Source organism: Echiichthys vipera (genome assembly GCF_963691815.1).
Source record: "Echiichthys vipera genome assembly, chromosome: 11".
Taxonomy (NCBI): domain Eukaryota; kingdom Metazoa; phylum Chordata; class Actinopteri; order Perciformes; family Trachinidae; genus Echiichthys; species Echiichthys vipera.
The window spans coordinates 8,631,860-8,652,462 of record NC_139836.1 but is presented as its reverse complement, the minus strand read 5'-3'; the positions used below and the strand labels follow the sequence as shown (position 1 = coordinate 8,652,462).

The 20,603-nt window shown below is 42.3% G+C and overlaps 1 protein-coding gene across 1 annotated transcript in view; it reads right to left on the bottom strand.

The window, feature by feature from the left end:
* The window catches only part of inpp5a (inositol polyphosphate-5-phosphatase A), a 162,411-nt gene that overhangs the window by 42,597 nt on the left and 99,211 nt on the right, over positions 1-20,603 (bottom strand). The window contains exons 7-9 of the mRNA XM_083922975.1: positions 16,714-16,766; positions 14,022-14,141; positions 2,941-3,025 (exon numbers count right to left, since the gene is read on the bottom strand). Coding sequence (XP_083779101.1) covers positions 2,941-3,025; positions 14,022-14,141; positions 16,714-16,766 — 258 coding nt within the window. The remainder of the gene's footprint in view (positions 1-2,940; positions 3,026-14,021; positions 14,142-16,713; positions 16,767-20,603) is intronic.

Below are 20,603 nucleotides of genomic sequence, written 5' to 3'. Positions count from 1 at the left end.
GGGTAATAAGGGAGTGGCTTGTGGTTGTCCACAGTCTAGTCACCCACAATGGACCAGAGACAGAGAAGAAGAGAAGTGGTGTAGCGTGCAGCTGTAGAGAAATGTACTGGAGTATTTTCTGATCCAGTGACTCTCAAAGTGGGGCCTAGTGATCCCCGTGGGTGCTTGAGGGTCGCCCCTGGTGTTCCACTAATCAGAAAAGGCAAGTGGTTTAAATCTGAAATTACTGCGTCCACTTAAAGGAATAAGTCACCCTCAAAACGATCATTTGTATATCAATCAGTCACCCTGTGTTATTTTGAATTCGTGTGAACAAAGAATCTATAAACAGAGCATGAATTAACATAATAAGGGGGTACATGGCAAAGGCCCCTTTCACTTCCATTCAGTTCTTTGTGGAGGCAGGTGAGAAAAACGGGGTGATTAATTGGTAAACAAATGGTCATTTTGAGAGCGACGTATTCCTTTGATGCGTCCAAATATCTATTCATCTGCATTTGCTTTTTTTGGGCCCTTTCCAATCGATTGAGAGAATAGTGAGAAAAGCAAAAAATGAGACTCTCAGACAGTGAGAATGAGAGCCGGCCTCTCTGCGTCTGAATCAATCTTAGGATAAGTATGGACGATCGATCCACCACCAACCCATCTACAGTTAAGCACTTCGGTGGATGTGCACTAATTGTCCTGTTGACATTAATTGTCATTAAAGGGCTTAAAACGGCCTCCTGGCTGTGAGTTACATCCTACGCTAAGGTTGCAACCCATCTGTTTATTGGTGACATCACAGCTCTCTTTGCCACTAATGCGAAAGGTTAAATCGGACAGGCTGACCACTGCACAGGACAGCTTTATAAAGAGCAGTGCTGCCCCTCTAACCACGCATTTCACACAGATGACATCATCAGCCTTTTCTGTTGTCCCCATTAAATGGTCGGCAGGTTTGAGGAACCCTCATTAAGCTGGAAGGAAAAGGTCTAGCTGTGTGTGTGTTTGTGTGTGTGTGTGTGTGTGTGTGTGTGTGTGTGTGTGTGTGTGTGTGTGTGTGTGTGTGTGTGTGTGTGTGTGTGTGTGTGTGTGTGTGTGTGTGTGTGTGTGTGTGTGTGTGTGTGTGTGTGTGTGTGTGTGTGTGTGTGTGTGTGTGTGTGTGTGTGTGTGTGTGTGTGTGTGTGTGTGTGTGTGTGTGTGTGTGTGGTTTAAGCCATAGCCCACAGCTCTAACTTCCTGAGGGGAAGTCTGAAAGCCCCCCCCCCCCCCCCCCGTATTGCTTTCACACCCCTTTAAACGGGGTGAATCAATCAGATTCAATCGGCCTAACAAATTGGTTTGTGTGTGAGTGTGTGAGTGTGTGTGTGTGTCTGTGTCTGTGTGTGTGTGTGTGTGTGTGTGTGTGTGTGTATGTGTGTGTGTGTGTGTGTGTGTGTGTGTGTGTGTGTGTGTGTGTGTGTGTGTGTGTATATTCGCTCTGGATGTGTATGTGAATGGGGGCCAAGGTGCATAAGAAAGGAGCTGTGTGGAGGGGAGAGGGGGCAGAGATGGACACACACCGATGCAAGCCTTACACATCCCTGGAAAAGGGGTCATGACCCCTACTGCACTCAAACAGCATTTCAGAGTGGTAGAGACATGGAGAGGATGAGTGCTTACCTACCACAGAGCAGCACGGACAAGACAGGAAACATGAGGAGAGAGTTATCTAGATTAGCTGTACAAGCCCCCATCATCTCATCTGACTCCGTTTAATTGGATGCTTTCGTTTCAGCTTAATGCGTCCATGTCGCCTGCCAGCGTTGGCATTAAAAATACATATTTTCTCATAAAACCATGTAACATTTTATATGTTTCAAAGCTTATTTTTTAATCACAGCAATGCAGATAAGATATCAAAGAGCCTATCATTGCTTTAACATCACAGTGGAGACCTGAATGTGTGCCAGGGGACGTTTGATTGCAAAAGTTGACTTCTGAGTAACCTCTGTGTTTGCACATCTGCTGTTGTGGATTCTGTACTGAGATTTATTAGCTCCATAGCAACACATGTCCACGTGATCAGTCAGTTAATGTGACCTAATTACAGATCCAAAATCAAATCTACTGCACAAACTTTGAGGCCATCAATCAAAATGACCCTGCTGGATTGCTGATCCCACTTAGCTGATGGTGATTTACCGCCCCCCTAGATGACGCAACTACAAAGGGCTTCTTCTTCTGTGCCACACAGAGTGAAGTCCTTCCTAAGTCATTTGAGCAAAACCCCTCCATTCAGAAAGGCTTCCCTCCTCTTCCCTTCTATCCTGAATGGGGCTCTGGTTGAAATGAACAATGCCCACACCTTGAACAGGCCCACTGACTTCAGGGCCATTGTGCCGGAGAGGAGGGAGAGGATCGGCCAACAAGTGGCTCTCCCACTCTGTTATCATAGGACACCACTGTCTGCGGTGGGCCTTTATGACTTGTTATCCCCCCCCCCCACCCCCCAGCCCCATCTCCTCATGGAGAATGCTGAATGATTGCGCTACCTTGGCTCTCACTGGCCTCATTTGCACCAAGAAAAGGAGGGGAGGAGGAGGAGAAGGAAGAAAGAGGGGAGGGAGCAGGAGAGGAAGGGAGAGAGAAAGAGCAGTGAATGGCACCATAACATAACAATGCACTTGGAGGCTCAGTTGGCAAACACAGCTGGGCCAGCAACAGTGAAGCGTTTAATGAGTCATAACTCTAAAGAGACAGTGGGCTACTAAAACCACTTTTACTATATTGCAGTCTCACTCTAATGCACACAAATACAACCACACACACTTTATATTACAAGGAGTTTGATCATGTTTAACCACATATGTATACAGTACATTAGCATACAGTTGGGGACAAATGCCCCAATGTCGCACAGATAATCTATACAATCAGTCTTTCATCAGAAGTTTGGTGTAAAGCTAAAACACTCACCTCAATGACCTGCTTCGAGTCCAACCTGAAGTTAAAGTCCCCAAAGACAAAATATGGCAACTTCTCATGGCGCTGGTCTGTGATCCTGAAAGACATTACAATCACATGTCAGTGAAAATGTTTTAAACGACCATCATGACATCTGGGATGGGTGCTGGCAGCTGAACATCATTCCTCACAATCCCAAATTGTAACATACATTACCACTAAAGCATTGGAGGATCGCCCTGACCTCAGGGTACTTAGTTCATGAGGGCCACAGCACCACCTGGTGTCTGAACACTTCAATAAGAAGATATTCACCTTTACAGAGCTGGGACAATGGCTTTATGTGACCTTTTTGACAGCTTTTGTGGTCTGACACAATCTTTTGGTACATGAGTTTCACAGCATTCATATATTACCACTAAACACACAAACACACACACACAGTGGATGTGAGGATGGGGCAGATAGAGGAAATACTAGAAACAACGGGAGGGCTGTGATGATGATAGATTTCTAGATTCATAGGTAAGAAGGATATATATGTAACAATTTACCATTCATTTTCCAGAACAGGTTACTTTGTGATATTCAAGAGAATGGGAGCAAAACGTTTCTCCTGAATAGAACAAAATGGTCTAAACCAAACTTACAAACTTATTTCACTTATTTGAACAATGTGACTTATATTTTCTCTTATTTTATGTTTGAATTTGAATTTATGAATTTATTTGAGAAAGACATGTAAAAAAACAAAAAAGAATACAAAAGTATACAAAATTAAATTAGTTTAAAAAATAAGAGAGAAAACAAAAGAAAAACCTGTAACAACATATACACAATTTATTCCGTCTGAAAAGGAGCAGGAAGAAGTTTTCACTTATTTAATCCGACCCCTTTTTAACAATTCAGTGATTTCTGCAATCTGTATCTTTTATCCACTATATGTACAATTTGTAAATCTTACTATACAAAAATCAATATTATAACATTTTATAAATTACATAATACATACAAAGTAGCATAATATAATTTATAGGCCTACATATAAACATCCATAGAAGCACATCTACATATACATATGGATATATGACCGTAAATATACATATATAGCCCATACTTCTACACAAAGCAATTTTTTTTGTTTGTTTGTTTTTAAATGTAAAGAGAAAAAAAAGAGGAGTCAACACCAGGTGTACCAAATGTTCTTAACAATTCAAATCTGCTCTAACCCATGTAATTCCCCCTAAACACCATAAAAGCTAAGGTGTGGTGCCGTGTGTAAATGCCCAAGAAAGAGAGAAATGTTACCAAAAAAGGCTCTAGGAAGAAGTTCAGAAGGAGTGAAATCGACGTGTTGAATAAACTTAAATAAATGGCCTTCAGAGCGTCTGTACTGGCGTTACAGGAACAAGAAACAGCTAAATCAGGTAATAATATAATATACAATAATCTGGATTTGATACTTTCATGTTCCCTTCAATTTAAAACGTATGTTTCATTGAGTTTGTGAAACAATTTGTTGTTTTTTGTTGTCTTAATGAGAGTGCTCTTGACCATTCGTAAAAAAAAATGGCTTACCTAAGATCAAAAATAATCATTTATAATCATTTTATGATTTTGTTTTACGCAGATATAAGAGATATACTTTTAAATAAGATGACCTCCTGTGTTCTTTTCCTTTAGTCAGATGACTATGAAAAACTTAAGCTGTGCTTCAGGAAGGGAACCTTTTGTAGAAGATTGCCGACCTGGGAAAGGCAGAATATTTGATTTAAAACCAAGCTGTAAACTAACCTGTAACTTTGTAAGGAAATGAAATGGTTGCGCATGCGATGGCTATTTGTAAACCCAAACAGGGCTGAAAAGAATCGCGCATTCAAATCTCTAAGTGTTTAAACTGCTTGTGACTTTGAAAAAAAAAAAAAAAAAAAAATTCTGGACAAATGGCCATGAAAAACAGATGCCCTGATTAGATTAGCCTATCATTACTGCATTCCCATTCAGGAAACCATGTATTATGCAAATGCAGTAATAAGTTTAAGGGAGGCAGTGACTGAAACGGCTCAGAGAGCATGTTTTGCAGGGATTCAAGTAAACACTTTCAGTTCAAACTGTTAATTCTCAGCTGACACCACAATTTAATCAATGAATCTTTGATAATCTGCTTTGAAGGCAAAGTAAATTCACTTTACTAAACTGATCAAAGGGAGAGGGAAGCAGCATCAAAAGCCATAAAAGGAGACAGATCCTGAGGATATCCTGTGGGTTTGTTCTGTACAAAAAATCAGATCAACTGAGATTTGTTGGTGGGCTTGTGGCTTTCGACCGAGAGTCGCCAACACACTTGTACAGCTTGGAGGACTCCATCCATGCAAGCTTCCACAGGCTCCGCTCCACTTAGAGTGCACCTAAAGTGACTCTTGATTGTGCTCTTTCGATGCCTCCCAAGGGTGTTTCAATCCCCCACGTTTTATTGTCTCCTGTCTGGCAAATGTTTTTAATGTACTGTATGCATTGCTTTCTAAAACCTGAGAGTCTAATGTCAGAGAATTCATGGAGTTTAGATCATCGCTGTCATGGACGACTTCCAAATCTCCAGAACCTCGCCACAGCGCCAGCATCTCAGTGTGTTAAAAAACTGCAGCTAAGCGACATATAATTAACTCCAATGCCTCATCACCTACTTAAAAGTGGCTCCTCTACAGAGCTGAGATAGGAAATTAAGGTGGACGTAGCGCAGCCTCTTGTGTAATTAATGATTCAGGATGCTTGGCTCGCTATCTCCACTAACCGCGCGGATAAATCTCAACGTGGACTTCCCAGGCCCAGATAACAATATATTTATGGGGCCGTAAAGAGAGAAGGAGCCTCTTCTTAGTGGTGGGTCTCGGCTCTGGTCGGCTGTCGTAAAGCATGGCCACTTCTTCTCTATGAGGCAGAGAGAGGGAATGGCAGGGAGGCGAAGGTGACTAGAGTAAAGAGGCGGGGAATGCAGCTATTATATTAAATAGAGAGTATGTAACTTTGACATCCCATTATATTAAACAGAAAGTCTTTTTATTCAATAGGATTTTCAAGAGGGGTCAACCGAGAGATGGGAACAGCATTTAGAAATTCATCTCCGAAAAAACACTAAAATGTTTAATGGTTATGATTGATGTAATTAATAATTAAAACGGGTCCATCTTTACTATGGACCTCTGCTGCATTCATTTCTGCAGGAGTGGAGGAAGACTTTTTTCTCATTATTTACTCTAATTGTAGTTGCAATTTGGTAGCAATTCTCAAGTTATGGATTAATGGTTTGGTCTATATAATATCATAGTAATATTTAATAAAATAAACAAGATCTTGACATCTTCAGATCGCTTGTTTGTCATACCAAATCCCAAAGATATTCAGCTACTGTCATAGATACCGTAAAAAGAATCTGAAACCAGTGACGATCAACTGATCAATTGACTTATTGTTTCAGCTCTACTCACAATAAAATGACTCTTGTTTGATGGCAGAAGTGTCAAACATTATTGGCAAAAAAAGTCTAATGATGTGGTGGTTTCCCAAAAAGCTTGCTGTAACAGGCGGGGCCAAATAGAAACGATGAGACTCAAAAACAAACAGGTTGGTGTGTGTTTGGACACTGACTGCATTACTGCTAAGATTCTAAGCTGAATACTTGTCCGTGTCAGACACGTTCTCACTTACTGGAAATACTCTGTTTGGTATGGGCCAGGGGCGGCGCCTGGGTAGAGCGTGCAGGAGGGAGGACATGACGCAGATTACACCGTGGTCACATAGCCAGAGTCTTGCCATTCCTCAAATTTGTCTGGCTAATTTGGCGTCAGTCCTTACCAACCGATGTTCTTGACTTCTTAAGTTAGACACTTTTGTTGGATTCTTTGTGTAAATCAACCCTCTTGTTTTGTTTTACTTATGCACGAGCCGCATGATAAAAACATAACCAACACACCCACGCTCTTGCTGTGATCACACACGGGCTCACTCAGAGATTACATGTACTGGGTAGCTGGCAGGGTGAAGTCAGTTTGATGCCCGATTCAACTGATTTGGACATTTGCGTTCACACATAGAGCTCGTCCGGGTAATATCTAGATCATTTCAGGTTTGCAGTGCATGTGTGAAAGGGGCTATATTAACAGTTATACAGACTAAACTGTTTGTGTGCACACGTGTTTGCGTGTGTATGTGTGTGCAATAGCTCATTTATGCACTCAAACTGGGGCCGATGTCATTAATGACCTTACATCCTGGTGCTAAGAGACTCAACTCTATTCAAACAGGGTTAGTTTATTCCATTGGCTCGAAAGGAGGGCAGTAAAACGTCTGTACACGGGCGTCGATGCAGTTGTTATTGGCGCGGGAACAAATTCCTTGTGCTAATAGAGAATTTACCACCAGTGCTCCTGTGGGTGGAGAATATAAGCAAAAGTAAATCCAACAAACTTTTACTTTGTCTCAGTCCGTAATCTGCTCATTTGTGGATCAGATAATGAGGCAAAAAAATAAAATATAAAAGGGTTAAAAGATGAATTTGGCAGAAGCCTGGGGGTCTTCCTCCTCTGTGTCCTGTAGCTTTATCCCACTAACAGCCATGTCTAATACCCGCAGCCTGGCTGTTTTGTCTGCTGCTCCAAGGTATCAGCCACAGGTCAGAAGGTAACACTCTGTTTACACGATCATTTCCTAAAGCACTCATGGTGACCCGCTGGTGTGAAAGTTGACTTTTTTCTTGGCCTTTGTCGGGGGAACGAAGAATTGCGACATTAGCTACAGCTACTGGGCGTGAAAGAGGCCTGAGGGTGGGGGGTCCAGAGCTTGGGGGGCCCCCCTCACTGACCCTCACCCTCGGTGGGGGCCCCCCATTAGCCTCGTCATCACAGTTCATTCAGGCAAACTGTAACAGTGTCAGTGACATTCTCCCACAAAGACGCACTCCTTTACACAGTCTATAAACATGCTTCTCCGGGCCAATTCATCGTGCAGTGACACCCCTGAAAGAGGCTCTTCACAAGGGCCGTTCTTGCTGAGGTTTGGGCTGGGCCCTTCTTCAGGCCTTCTTAGGGGCCACACAAAGACAGAGGTCAGACGCTAATTTATAGCATGGCCCCCGACTCTGCTCCCAGGCTCCTTAAACCACCGGCACAAAGCAACCACAGCACATTTTCTCTTTCTGATTCGACTTTTCTCTCACACACAAACATAGATACATAGCTGTCATAGAAGTGAACAAGAATGCAAAAAAAACAACACACACCTTTGCCGAAGACTCTGAAATGCTCCTGCACCACAGCCAGGGACAGCATTTCGATCTCACAGAGAATACTCATGTATACAACAATAACACATACAAACCCCGCCTTCTTATGAATCTTTCTCCCTCAATCCCTTACTGAGTCCTTGCCAGATTACACGCTGTGATTGACAGCTAAACTGAGCCATAATAGACAGCCAATATGAGATTATGAGGGTGCAACGGGGGGCCATGTCACAATTATACTGACAAGATGACTTACCATAAGTTGGCCGTTCAGATTCAACTTTGCACACAATAGCTGGGTTGAGCGCAGTCATCCATTGTAAGTAAATGTTGAGAATTTGGGAGAATGTTAACATTGTAAAGAATTTGCTGGGTGACGTCTCTCTGAAAAGGCCAGCGGTGGCCCCTGACAGGACCTTTGACACTGCAGGACAGCCTTCCCCTGGACGCCCACCCCACCATGAACACCATGCAGGGAAGATGGGGTGCTGAGGAGGTGCAAGGGATGTTGCTGCGGTCACACAGAGGTTAAAGAATAAGTCAGCTTGAGCCAACGGCACTGTCAACACAAACTCAAGATGGGGAGGACACCTTTGAGAAAAGGTGGAGCCAACTTATGAGACAATGTGAAGAACTTATCTGTCACTGAGAGATGTCTGCTGATTCTTTGCTCTGTGTAACAGAATGGAGGTCTATATTTCTGGAACTGAATACCAGACCACCTGAACTCAAGACTGGATTACCAGCCGAGCAAAGCGAGCAACTGCCCCAGGGCCACCCTAGCACACGATGGCCTCAAAAGCCAGAGGTTCCCTGTGCTTCAATTCGTTCCTGGTGATTTGAATACTGATGAAACATCAACTGGGTCCTGCATTATTACTAAGCAGTACTCTCCAGTGCTGAGAAATAAAGCAAAAAAAGAACTGCCAAAAACTGCAGTTCCTCGAATGACCAATGGAGGCTAGCTCCAAAAGAGAGTCAATCCCCATTGACCCCCGTGTTAAAATGCCCAACTATACAACAAAAAAAACTTGTTTATAGTCTGGTACAAAAAAAAAAACGGTTTTTGTCTCTCTACTGGGGGGTGAACTTCTATATATCTAGCCACAACCCGCCTCTTTGCCCATTTCTGGATGAGCCAGGAGTGACGCCAAATCAGGCTCGGCCGAGAACGCAACGTCAGGAGTGACCCGAGCCGCCCACATCGAACTTCATTTTGGCTCTTTAGAAATGTATAGGTGACGTCACGAAGACTATATGTATATTTGATACCATCTATGATAATTACATAATGTTGTGGCTCTATCTTTTAGGGGGGGTCTGTGCCCAAATGTAGTTGTACAGTTACACCTTTATATTCTAGTTTATATTGTGCTAAACTGTTGCTTTTCCCTAAGTAGGGGAAATCATCAAATTACCATGAACGGACATACAGAAAACCCAGGGTCAGGTAGTGTTTCAGTAGATGAGTACATTTGGCCATGCTTGTACTGTACTGGCTTATCTAATGCATAAGGTAACTAGAGCCATATGTAAAGACAAAGATGGGCAGCCAAATAAGATCACAATCTGTCCACATACTGTTGGGAAACACTTGACTTGATTGCTTTAGTTGTTGTGCCATGGTGCTGAATTACTCACTTTACTCAAATGGTCTATGTCTATCTGTAAAAAGGAGACAAATGGGAGGAGGCAATATTCAATGTTCGCAGGCGTCATGTCTGTCAAACCCCCACCCTCACTCTGAGTGACTGCTGGAGCATGGTGTGTGTGTGTGTGCGTGTGCGTGTGCGTGTGCGTGTGTGTGTGTGTGTGTGTGTGTGTGTGTGTGTGTGTGTGTGTAATAAACAGGTCCACTATGAGCAGAGAGACACTGGGGAAGATTAACCTCTGCTCCTGCAGGCCTCCCAGGGTGAGAAGGCAGTCAGAGTCACAGACAAAACACACACACGCATGCACACACACGCACACGCACACACACACGCACACGCACGCGAACACACAATCTCAACCTTACACTCGAAGCAGCTCATACTTACACATACGCTTTGATAGCGTTTGAATCAAAGCGTATGTGTATATATATATATATATATATATATATATATATAGCTGCTATATGTCTAAATACAACATTTGCTGCTTTTCGTTTGACGCATGAGACATGGACACACACAAACCTCTCTCTTTAATAAATTCATGCTGGCTTTATGGAGGATCTCCCTGTGATTATCCAGTCCTCCCTCCTGCAGCTCAACATGTCTATTGGCTGAAAACTAGCCGGCCTTTCTCTGCTCTTTCAGCCTGTTGTTCTGGGAAAAGCCTAAAGGGAAACATTTAGATTGGAGGGCTCTTTGAGACGCTCTGACAGTTGACTGATGACCGTCCATAAAATGACAAAGCATCGCTGTGTGGTGGCCAGTGCGGCCCACTGCCTCCCCATGGGAAACTAATTGCTTTGAATTGTTAACGGCAACATTATTTTTCTGCCAATCATTGCTTTTCAATGCCCCGAAAATGAGCATGAAACAAGTCTTTTCAGCGAACAAAACAGTTAAATGTCCCCAATGTTGATCAAATTAACTTCAGCACTGTGACAATGGACTATATTTGTGTGAAAATAATGGCACGCCACAAAGGATGCCTTTATGCCAGGATTTCACAGTTGTAATGTAAAACTGTTCTTCCCTGAACCGGACCAGCCACTCTGAATAGGGGTTGGAAAAAAAGAAACAAACTCCAATACACAAAAGGGATTTTTTTTTAAGGAAGAGGGGTAAAAAAAACTGTTGATTTTATCTCATGCCATCATTTCACAGGCTCATTTAGCAGCCATGTTTTCCATCCTCTGGGGAGTTTCAGCATCACTTCCATTACATCAGCTGTCTCGCTCAGAAATAAGTAAATAAGCCAATTTTTTACTGCAAACACATTTCTAGAATCCTGTCCCTTTATATAACTCTTGAAAATGATTCTTTAAATTCAATTAAAAGTCCAATTAAATCATCCTTAAAACATAAAGCAACAAACTTGACATGATTATAAAACATTGCTTGTCCACATCAACAAGATAAATAATCCTTGACGCAGCCCCAAGCACATATGCACATTCGTAAAAAGGACAGGAAAACAAGCAGGGGATGCATTTCAAGCTGAGCTTTGCTCTCATGGAAGTGGCCCACACATCAACCCAAGCTATAGAGCAGTGCTTTTTTGATGTGACTCAATAGTGAGGTCTGGCTGGCTAAACGCTGTTTCTTCTCAGCATTGTTCCCCCGAGGCCTTGAAGCACTTTGGAGATAAACACCGTTTAGCAGTTAAAAGGGCCACAGAGGAAAAGGCTTATCAGATGTCTTCTCAATGGGCCGTAAGCTGCATTATTGAGCCTGGGCCGCAGATAAGGTGGAGGCTCAAGTTTGATGCCCAGCAGCAGAGCTGTGTCCGCAGCACTGCTGTGTGATCAGGCTCCTGTGCCTGCTGTCTCTCGGAACTCAGCTGGTGGCTGTGTTCAGCAGCTCCCCTCCTCCTCCCCTTCTCTCCCATCCCGCAGTGAGAGATTAGAGCTCAGAGAGGGAGAGAGCAGAGGGAAGGAGGGGGGAGTTTGGCTTTAGATATTCCCCCTGTCCCTTTTCCTGCTCTGCTTTCTGGGGGTAGGAGTCAGAGTTAGGACAATGGCCAAAAAGATGGTTCCCAACCAGCCGCTGAATGGGAACACTGTTGGTGGTAGCGCTTCATTCAAAGCCCGGCCCGGGCACATTGTCCTCCCAGATCGGCGGAGGAGAATGGAGTTTGCTGGTGGCTGCCAAAAGGTTAGCAGCCTCTGTGAAAGGACCAACCCATTATTCACTGCCCTTTACAGAAGCCCAAGCACCCTTTGTGCTCCTCCTCCCTTCCCTCTGCACCGCCAGCTTTTTCTCACTCCGGTGCTCCGGATATGCACCCGGCGGTTTACCCCAAAGTGAGCGACTGAGGCGCGATGCCACCACTATCCCACCCTTGTACCAGGGAAGCGGGAATATATAACGACCTCCCCCAGCCACCTTACCTCACACCACTTAGGATCCCCTGTCTGACACCACTTAGGACCCCTGTCAAAAAAGAACCTTTAAATGATATGGACCAGAAGTAACAACAAGGTTACCATTCACGACGCAAGGGGATTTAGGAAGAGGGAGCGTGGAAACTGCCACTCAGCCAACCCTATTTCTATTCAGTCCCCTCAGCCACCCAGCTAAACCGCAGCGACTCAGCTATTTAGGTGCATTTACAAGCAGGGGAAATAAATCAAGTGAAAAAGCATGATGAAAGCAGAGGAAATACAATGAAAACGCTTAAATGTAAGCAACAACAGAGGTCCTTTTGAAACTTCATTATGCCAGTAAATCCAGGTAATTTACAGCATAATAAAAAAGCAAACGCTGCCATATTCTTTAAACACTCCAGCTTCTCTGTCCATTAAAAGTGGACCATACCTACATCAAATCAAGAATACAGTACAGGTAAAATAAGACCTGGTGATAATATAAACCACCCATATATGCATGTAGTTATTCAAAGTTGAGAAGGCGGGGAGCCATGTAGTGCATTCTGATGCCATTTGAATGGGAGGTCGCCTGCTGCGAGGCTTTTATTCTGTGTTAGCGTGGCCAGGTAGGGAGCAGGGGTCACGCTGTGCACTCTCTCATTCTGCCTCTGCTGCAAATGGATATCCTATAAATCACATTAGCATGGCCTATGAATGGATAGCCTGGCCTGTTTGTATAGAAGCCAGCTTTACTCAGCGCAGAGTGAAGACGTTTTTATCATTACGAATAAGATTCCCAGAGCCTCGCCAGGATAATTAAAAATGCTAAATTTATTCTAAGGGCTGATCCTCTCGGGAGCACAACTGTGCGAATGGCACGGCAATCTGCCTGGTAGATTATTACACATTTAATATGGAATTGGACATTTTGCCCGATGGTGTTGCAACAGGAGTAGTCAGAAGGCCAACAAAAACTGTAGGGTTCATCCTCTACGGCACATATTGAAATAAGGGCAATAATTTTTTATTTCTAGTGTACAAAGTTGACAAAAAGACCTGGAGGCTGAGCTTATGGAGTGTCCGAAATGGAAAGTGTGCCGTCTCTGGGGAGCATGAATGTGCTCAGTAAATTATGAAATTAGGATTCATCCACTGTGGACCAATATTATCCATTATTAATTCCATGTAAAATAGACCCATTTCAAGATACTTTTTGTGCACCAAATCTTTTTCCAATATCATTGACTACTATTTCTTTAGAGATGAAAGTGTTCCGCATCCCCAAACAGGCAATCGAAGAACACTTTCATCAGTTTGCCTGAAGGTAGTGGGACAAAAACGAATAGAAATGTAGGATTACACCACAAAAAGAAAAGAGCTAGAGAGAGGGACAGAAAAAGAACAGATAAAAGAGAGTTGGGAGTTCACAGACCGTGTAGTGAGTAAGACCCCCTACTTTTACAGACGGATGTAATCCCACTGGTCTAGAACTGAATCCTACTGAAATCGCCTCCAACGTACCTCTCTTGCTCATTCTAAGCCTCCATTAAAATATCTATACAGGTTTTGCCATGCCAGACAGCACTGGGAATTGTAGATAGTATCTACATTTTTGTAAATAACCAATTCCCATTCTCAAACATTGTAAAACACTGACGCAAGGAGTCTCCCCAAAGTGAGGCGATGACTTGGATTTGCCTCTTTATGGTTTTATGTCAATGAAAAGAAAACATACAGCGTGGATGAAAAGCTAAGAGAGAGACAGAGGTGGTGTCCGGTGTGTACAGTTACCTGTCTAAAACGTAGCCCAGCGCTTTCTGCCTGGTCCCAGAGTAGACAGAGGGGCTTTTCTCCCAGGCTACCAGGTTGGATGCATCATGGAACAGGTGGATGTTGACCAGATCAAAGGCACTAGGATGAAAGAACACAGTCTCAAAGACTTTTACCATAATGATCATAAGCAACTACAGCACTGATGAAAGCTCACTGTGTATTAGGGTTTCAGCCATACCAGTTTCATGGTATATGCAATATGAAAACTGACGGTTATCACTGACTTATCTAGGGCATTGAAAAAAATATATATATATTTCATTTGTTTTCAAAAGGAAGACTTTTTGCACACACATCCATTTGAAAAACAGTTTCAAGTTTCAATTTCATCTTATCATTGATAATGAAAAATATTGTGTAATACTGTGAATCCATGAGACATTGATCGTACCATTAAAATCTCATACCTGCTTCGTATTTTGATGATGTTTTGGAAGCAAACTCTTGGACACAAATATGATAGTGGACTGGACGATAATTCGATACGATCATTTATCATCTTTCAGTGGAATCATATGACATCATATATCGAGATATCGTGATATACAATGACATCATCTAAATTGATAATAAGCACATAATAAGTCAAATTCATTCATTTTCATAAAATCTGATATATTGAAATATTTAGAGTTTATATTTTGCACTAAAGTTCTTGATAAAATGAGAAAATCCTTGTAATGCATTAAATGCACACAAGAGTACCATGTGGTTAGTTCATAAAGACATAGACAATTTATTTATTGAATTAACAGAGAGATATTGTTATAGAGATGAAATTACCTATAACAGGTTAGCAGGTTTTGGCTATATCGTCCAGCCCTAATTGGACTTATAAGTGAGTGTGATTTGAATAAATGCATAAAGAGAGATTAGATGGCCTAATCAAAGCACCAAAAAAAAAAAAAGAAAAACAAAACCAAACAAAGCACCAACAACTTAGTCAGTGAACCTGGAGTTTATTTAATAGAGTGTTTTAAAGACTTACCTACTGGCCCCTGTACCAGCTCCTCTCATAGTAAAGTCCATTCAAGTGGATTTTGTTTTTGTTTTCTGTGTAGGGACTCTTCTCATGCTACTGCAGAGGTTTTCTGTTACTTTGAGCATTTTTGGTGATTAAAAAGACTTTTTAATGCCTTCACTGCCCCGAGCTAATTATTGTTAGCCACGTCCAGCCGTTAGCGACTCTCCGGGATTTTTCCGTTAATAATTGTTACATGAAAAAAAAACTGTCTCGATGGCTTATTTGATGTATGTAAGTGTGTGACAAAAACATGAGAAGAATTACACTTTCAATTCAATTAAATGAGAAAAACCTTTTTGTCATTACCAACTTGGGACACATGATCAATGTTTTTATTTTTTACGAGGGGGATTAAATAAATGCCACCCAGACTCACTATCGGGGCGGCAGTAGCTCAGTCCATAGGTGACTTGGCTGGGAACCATAGGGTCGCTGGTTCAAGTCCCCGTGAGGACCATGTATGGAGCGTGGACTGGTGGCTGGAGAGGTGCCAGTTCATCTCCTGGGCACTGCAGAGGTGCTGTTGAGCAAGGCACCGAACCCCCAACTGCTTGGGGTGCTGGTCACTGGCAGCCCCCTCGCTCTAACATCTCTCCCTAATTGCATGTATAGGCCCTGTTTGTGCATGTGTGTATTTCGGGCCTGTGTGTGTATGTATGTATAATAATAAGAGTGAAAAAATTCAATTTCCCCGTGCTGGATAAATAAAGTAATTCTTCTTCTTCTTCTTTCACTACATACTATAAGAGCGCAGATATCCCTCCATGCAAACTGATCTGCCTTCTTCCAGTTTGTCCTCAGGGAAGAGGGAGATGGCTCAATGCACAGTGATGAACACCTCCCTGCTGATCCTATCAATCTAGGCTGTTTTGTTAGCATGGTGTTCGGCAGGGCGACCCAGAGGAATTGGTCTTATCTTGAGGGGTTTATTCTGCAGTGACATCCTGAACAAATGAATACATGCATGGCTTTGGGTTATCTCTGTCTATGCCATCTCCGATCTGATCTCCCTATTCTTCACTGGCCTCTCTCTCTCTCGGCCGCTCTTGTCAAACGTCATGCTCCAATTAAATGCTTACCGTTTCAGCTCTTTAGTTCTCATGTCATCCTTCGATTAGATTACACCCCCCCCCCCCCTCCACCCCCTCCACCTTCTCCCAACCCCCTCCGAGTCCTCTGCTCCGCACACTGGAAGCTGGCGTTTGTATTCATGCTGTTCAGGTTCAATTGCATGTAATGTTTTTGGTCATCTGTCATATGCAACTGCTTGACTAACGCGATTACGTCTAATCAAATCCCTGCTCTCTTCCGTGGCACACTGTCCGAAGAGGGTTCAGCTATGGAACTCACTCTGTGTGTGTGTGTGTGTGTGTGTGTGTGTGTGTGTGTGTGTGTGTGTGTGTGTGTGTGTGTGTGTGTGTGTGTGTGTGTGTATGTTTGTGTGTGTGTGTGTGTGTGTGTGTGTGTGTGTGTGTGTGTGTGTGAGTGTGTGTGCTGTCTATGACCACCACTACACCTCGCACAGCACACCGGGCTTGTGGGTGAAGCCGGACGTGACTGACGTGGTTAGAGACACGTCTAATCACAATGATACAGTTGTAATGATGTGTCACTGCAGGAACTCACCAGTCAGCCAGGGCCCATCGAGTCCTGATGAATCCCTTTCTGGACCACTTGCACTGCAGAACGCACAGAGAAACTCAATTTAGCATAACAACGGTAGATTTTGACATTATTAAGGATTCAGTCAACTCAAAGCGAATGAAAGACAGGATGTCAGATGTTTCACAGGCATGTAACAATGTGTATCATCCTAAAGTTGAATTTCCATCCAAAACATGTCTTAATTAAATAAAACTTTTGGCGAAATGTTATTACAGATACAGATAAACATCAATGGATTAATGATTTATTATATATTAGTACATTATCAGTGGTGGAAGTAACACACATACTTTACATTTACTTTACTTAATTAGGTGAATTTGATGCTACTTTATACTACGTCACTACATTTCATTAGATTATTATTATTGCACTTTTTACTCCACTACATTCACAGTATGGAACAGATATAACTACAAGTTGTTTTAAATAATAAGGTTATTATTTTTTGCACACAAAATATTGTAACAGTATTGAAACTAGGAAAAATAGGTGGATAGTGATCCACATTAAAATGCTTTTTACTTAAATATTAAGCCAATAATAAATGTACGTATATACAGTATATATACATAAATAATGAAAATGAAAGTCCATTTTGCATAGTGAATACTTCTAGTTGTGACACTTTAAGAATGTTTTGCTCAGTCAAATTATGAATTCAGGTTCTAACATTGTGGTTTTACTACTTTTACCTAAATTATGGATAAAAGGATCGGAGTACTTCTTTCTATAGGTTAGACAATCGACTTCCAAACTGTTTGGCAACTAAATTAACGATTGATTATATATGCAAGTCATTTTTCAGGACTTCAGTTGTGACGATTTGCTGCTTTATTTAATCTTATGTGTTAGAAATGAAATATCTTTATGTTTTAGACAGTAGGTTGTAGAAAGTTAGCAACATCAAGTTGAACTTAAGAATAGAATTTTTCATTATTTTATGGACCAAAAAAATAAAAACCGATTATTTGAGAAAGGGAATCAACACATTAAGCGATGACAATTTAGTTTAGTTGCAGAAGAAGTATTCAGATCCTTTACTTCAGTAGAAGTAGAATTACCATTGTCTAAAGGTGGTCCCTTGGGTAAAAGTCCTGTGTTTAAATTGTTAAACAAAAACTCTGCCAATTATGAATAAGACATGACATTATTGGATACTAATGTAATCCGTCAATGTGCAGCCAATTTTAGATAGACTACTGGCTAGTTTAATAGTAAGTAATATATTATGAGCTCACCCTATGTTCAGTTTGTAAAATCTTAATCTGGTAAAAGTAATTAGTTGAATAAACGCAATGCCCTAAAAGGTACATTCTCTCTGAGCTGTCAAAGTAGAAGGATGAAGTAGCATCAAAAGAAGATGCAAGGAGTACGTCAGTAAATATACTAAGTTACTTGCCACCACTGATTACATGTAAATGTGAGACATATTTGTTTCAATCCGTCAGAAATGGATCTAGAGCTCATTTTTTTCTTCAGACACTTTAAGTGCTTGCTAGTTGCTTTGCAGCATGTCTAATAAATAATGCATAGAAATGTTCAACACAAAACCTACGGCCTGTAGAGGTGAAAGTAATACAAATTATTCAGAGAATTCAACTCAGTGCAGACTTCCAGTACACAGCTGTTTGATCAGATCCCACCAGCCTTGAGTTAATTATCTAATAAAGTCCAAAGCCCTTTCTCAAACAGCACATGATTCACCATGAAGCTGGTTATTAAATGAGAGACAAATTGATGTTGTGAGTATTCTCATTCGGAATAGATAAATACGTCTCTTTCCCTCAGCCTCTCTCTTTTTCTGTCTATCTCCCTCCGATACTCCTAATGGGGAGTTAACTGCGGTGATGAATAAACTAATTATGGGCCAGGTCACATAATTACAAATTGACTAATTTTATTTAAAAAACTCAAATGCAAATTAAAAGGCTAAGAGGTATTTGATTGCACCTCACATCCTTCAATCTGCATTAGTACAAGATTAACTGTATCAAATTGAATTACATTAGCATACTTGAATTAATCCATACTGCTTGGGCAGGATGTATGGGCCCAATTATAACTCGCCGTCCCAATATTGTGACTTTGAAAGGAGAAATTGGAATAAGATGCGAGTGTCACACTGCAGCAGAACAGATTGACCATACACTTTAGAAAAAAGAAAAAAGATTTGAAACACAGTAATTACAATCATGTGTTTATGTACACAAAATGAACATAAATATTCAATTATATTGGCCATTAGTGTACTGTATGGGTTTGCTGATGTAAAGTTGAGGAAAGAAAGTCTAAGAGTGGGGAGGATGAGGAGGGACAAGATGAAGAGTGAGAGTTTTTTTTTTTTTTTTTGGGGGGGGGGGCCTTGCTCAGTGCTCATACAAGCTCTGACTGAAGCCAGAGACGTTTAATCTCGATTTAATTTAAAGAGCCATTAACTACAATCGCAGCATTAAAATCCATCACTTCCTTGACACCCGGCCCCAGATTGCCCCATTTCCTCCACGTATGACTGATTGACCCCCCGCTTCATCGCTTGCTTATGAACACACTCACAACACACGCACACGCACACGCACACGCACACGCCCACGCGTGCGGTAAACACGCAGACAGCCATCCCGGTCCAAGCAGTACAAGCTATCTACATATCATAGAGCCTATTTTACCCAATTTCAATGCTTTTATTTTGTAATGGGAGTCCGGTTAAGATGATTATCTCTCACAATCAATCACAGCGGAGGAGAAGAGAAGTGTGTCTCTCTCTATTGGTTGACATGATGACGACATGATTTTGGTGCTGCAGCTGATGTTGGAGCAGACATGATGACACAGATGCTGTCCAGCCCCATTTAATCTGCTGCTGCAACATCATCATCATCATCATCATCATCATCATCACCCCTCCCTCCCTTCACACAAATACACCGTCTTAAAAAAACGGAGGAATTTCGCAAACATGCTCGTTGCTTTGTTATTTTAAAAAAAAGAGAGAAGACATATTTGGGCTAAAGATTACTGAGAGGTGACACGTAATCATATCATACATCAGGTTTGGTGGTTGTAAAGAGTCAGTGAGAGGGGTTGCAGGGTGGGGGGGGGGGGGGTCTGAGGGGAGTCAGAGGGCACCGGTAAAAGGTCACGAGGCTCGGGGGTGACATTGGCTGACCTTCCACAGGTCAGCGATGGCGTCTCCGCCCATGACAGTGATGAACGGCAGCTACACAGTGGGTTGCGTCCAGGGGTGTCGGGCAATACATATATACGGGCTGACCGCGAATCACACACACACACACACACAGGATGAGAAAGAGATGGAAAGAAAGAGGAAATAAGGGTGAAAAAAAGACAAGACGGGGTGATGGAGGACAACAGGACCATCAGATTCACTAGAAACTAGAAATCACTACATAAAACTCCCGAATTGTGACCAATGGAAAATGATGCTCTTATGAAATGTCAGACGTGACACGCACACACGCACGCACGCACGCACGCACGCACACACACACACACACACACACACACACACACACACACACACACACACACACACACACACACACACACACACACACACACACACACACACACACACACACACACACACACACACACACACACACACACACACACACACACACACACACACACACACACACACACACACACACACACACACACACACACACACACACACACACACACACACACACACACACACACACACACACACACACACACACACACACACACACACACACACACACACACACACACACACACGCATAGTCCCTTGTCCAAAACACCCTCCTGCCACATTTTCCCGGTCCAACCAGTTTGATTCTTTG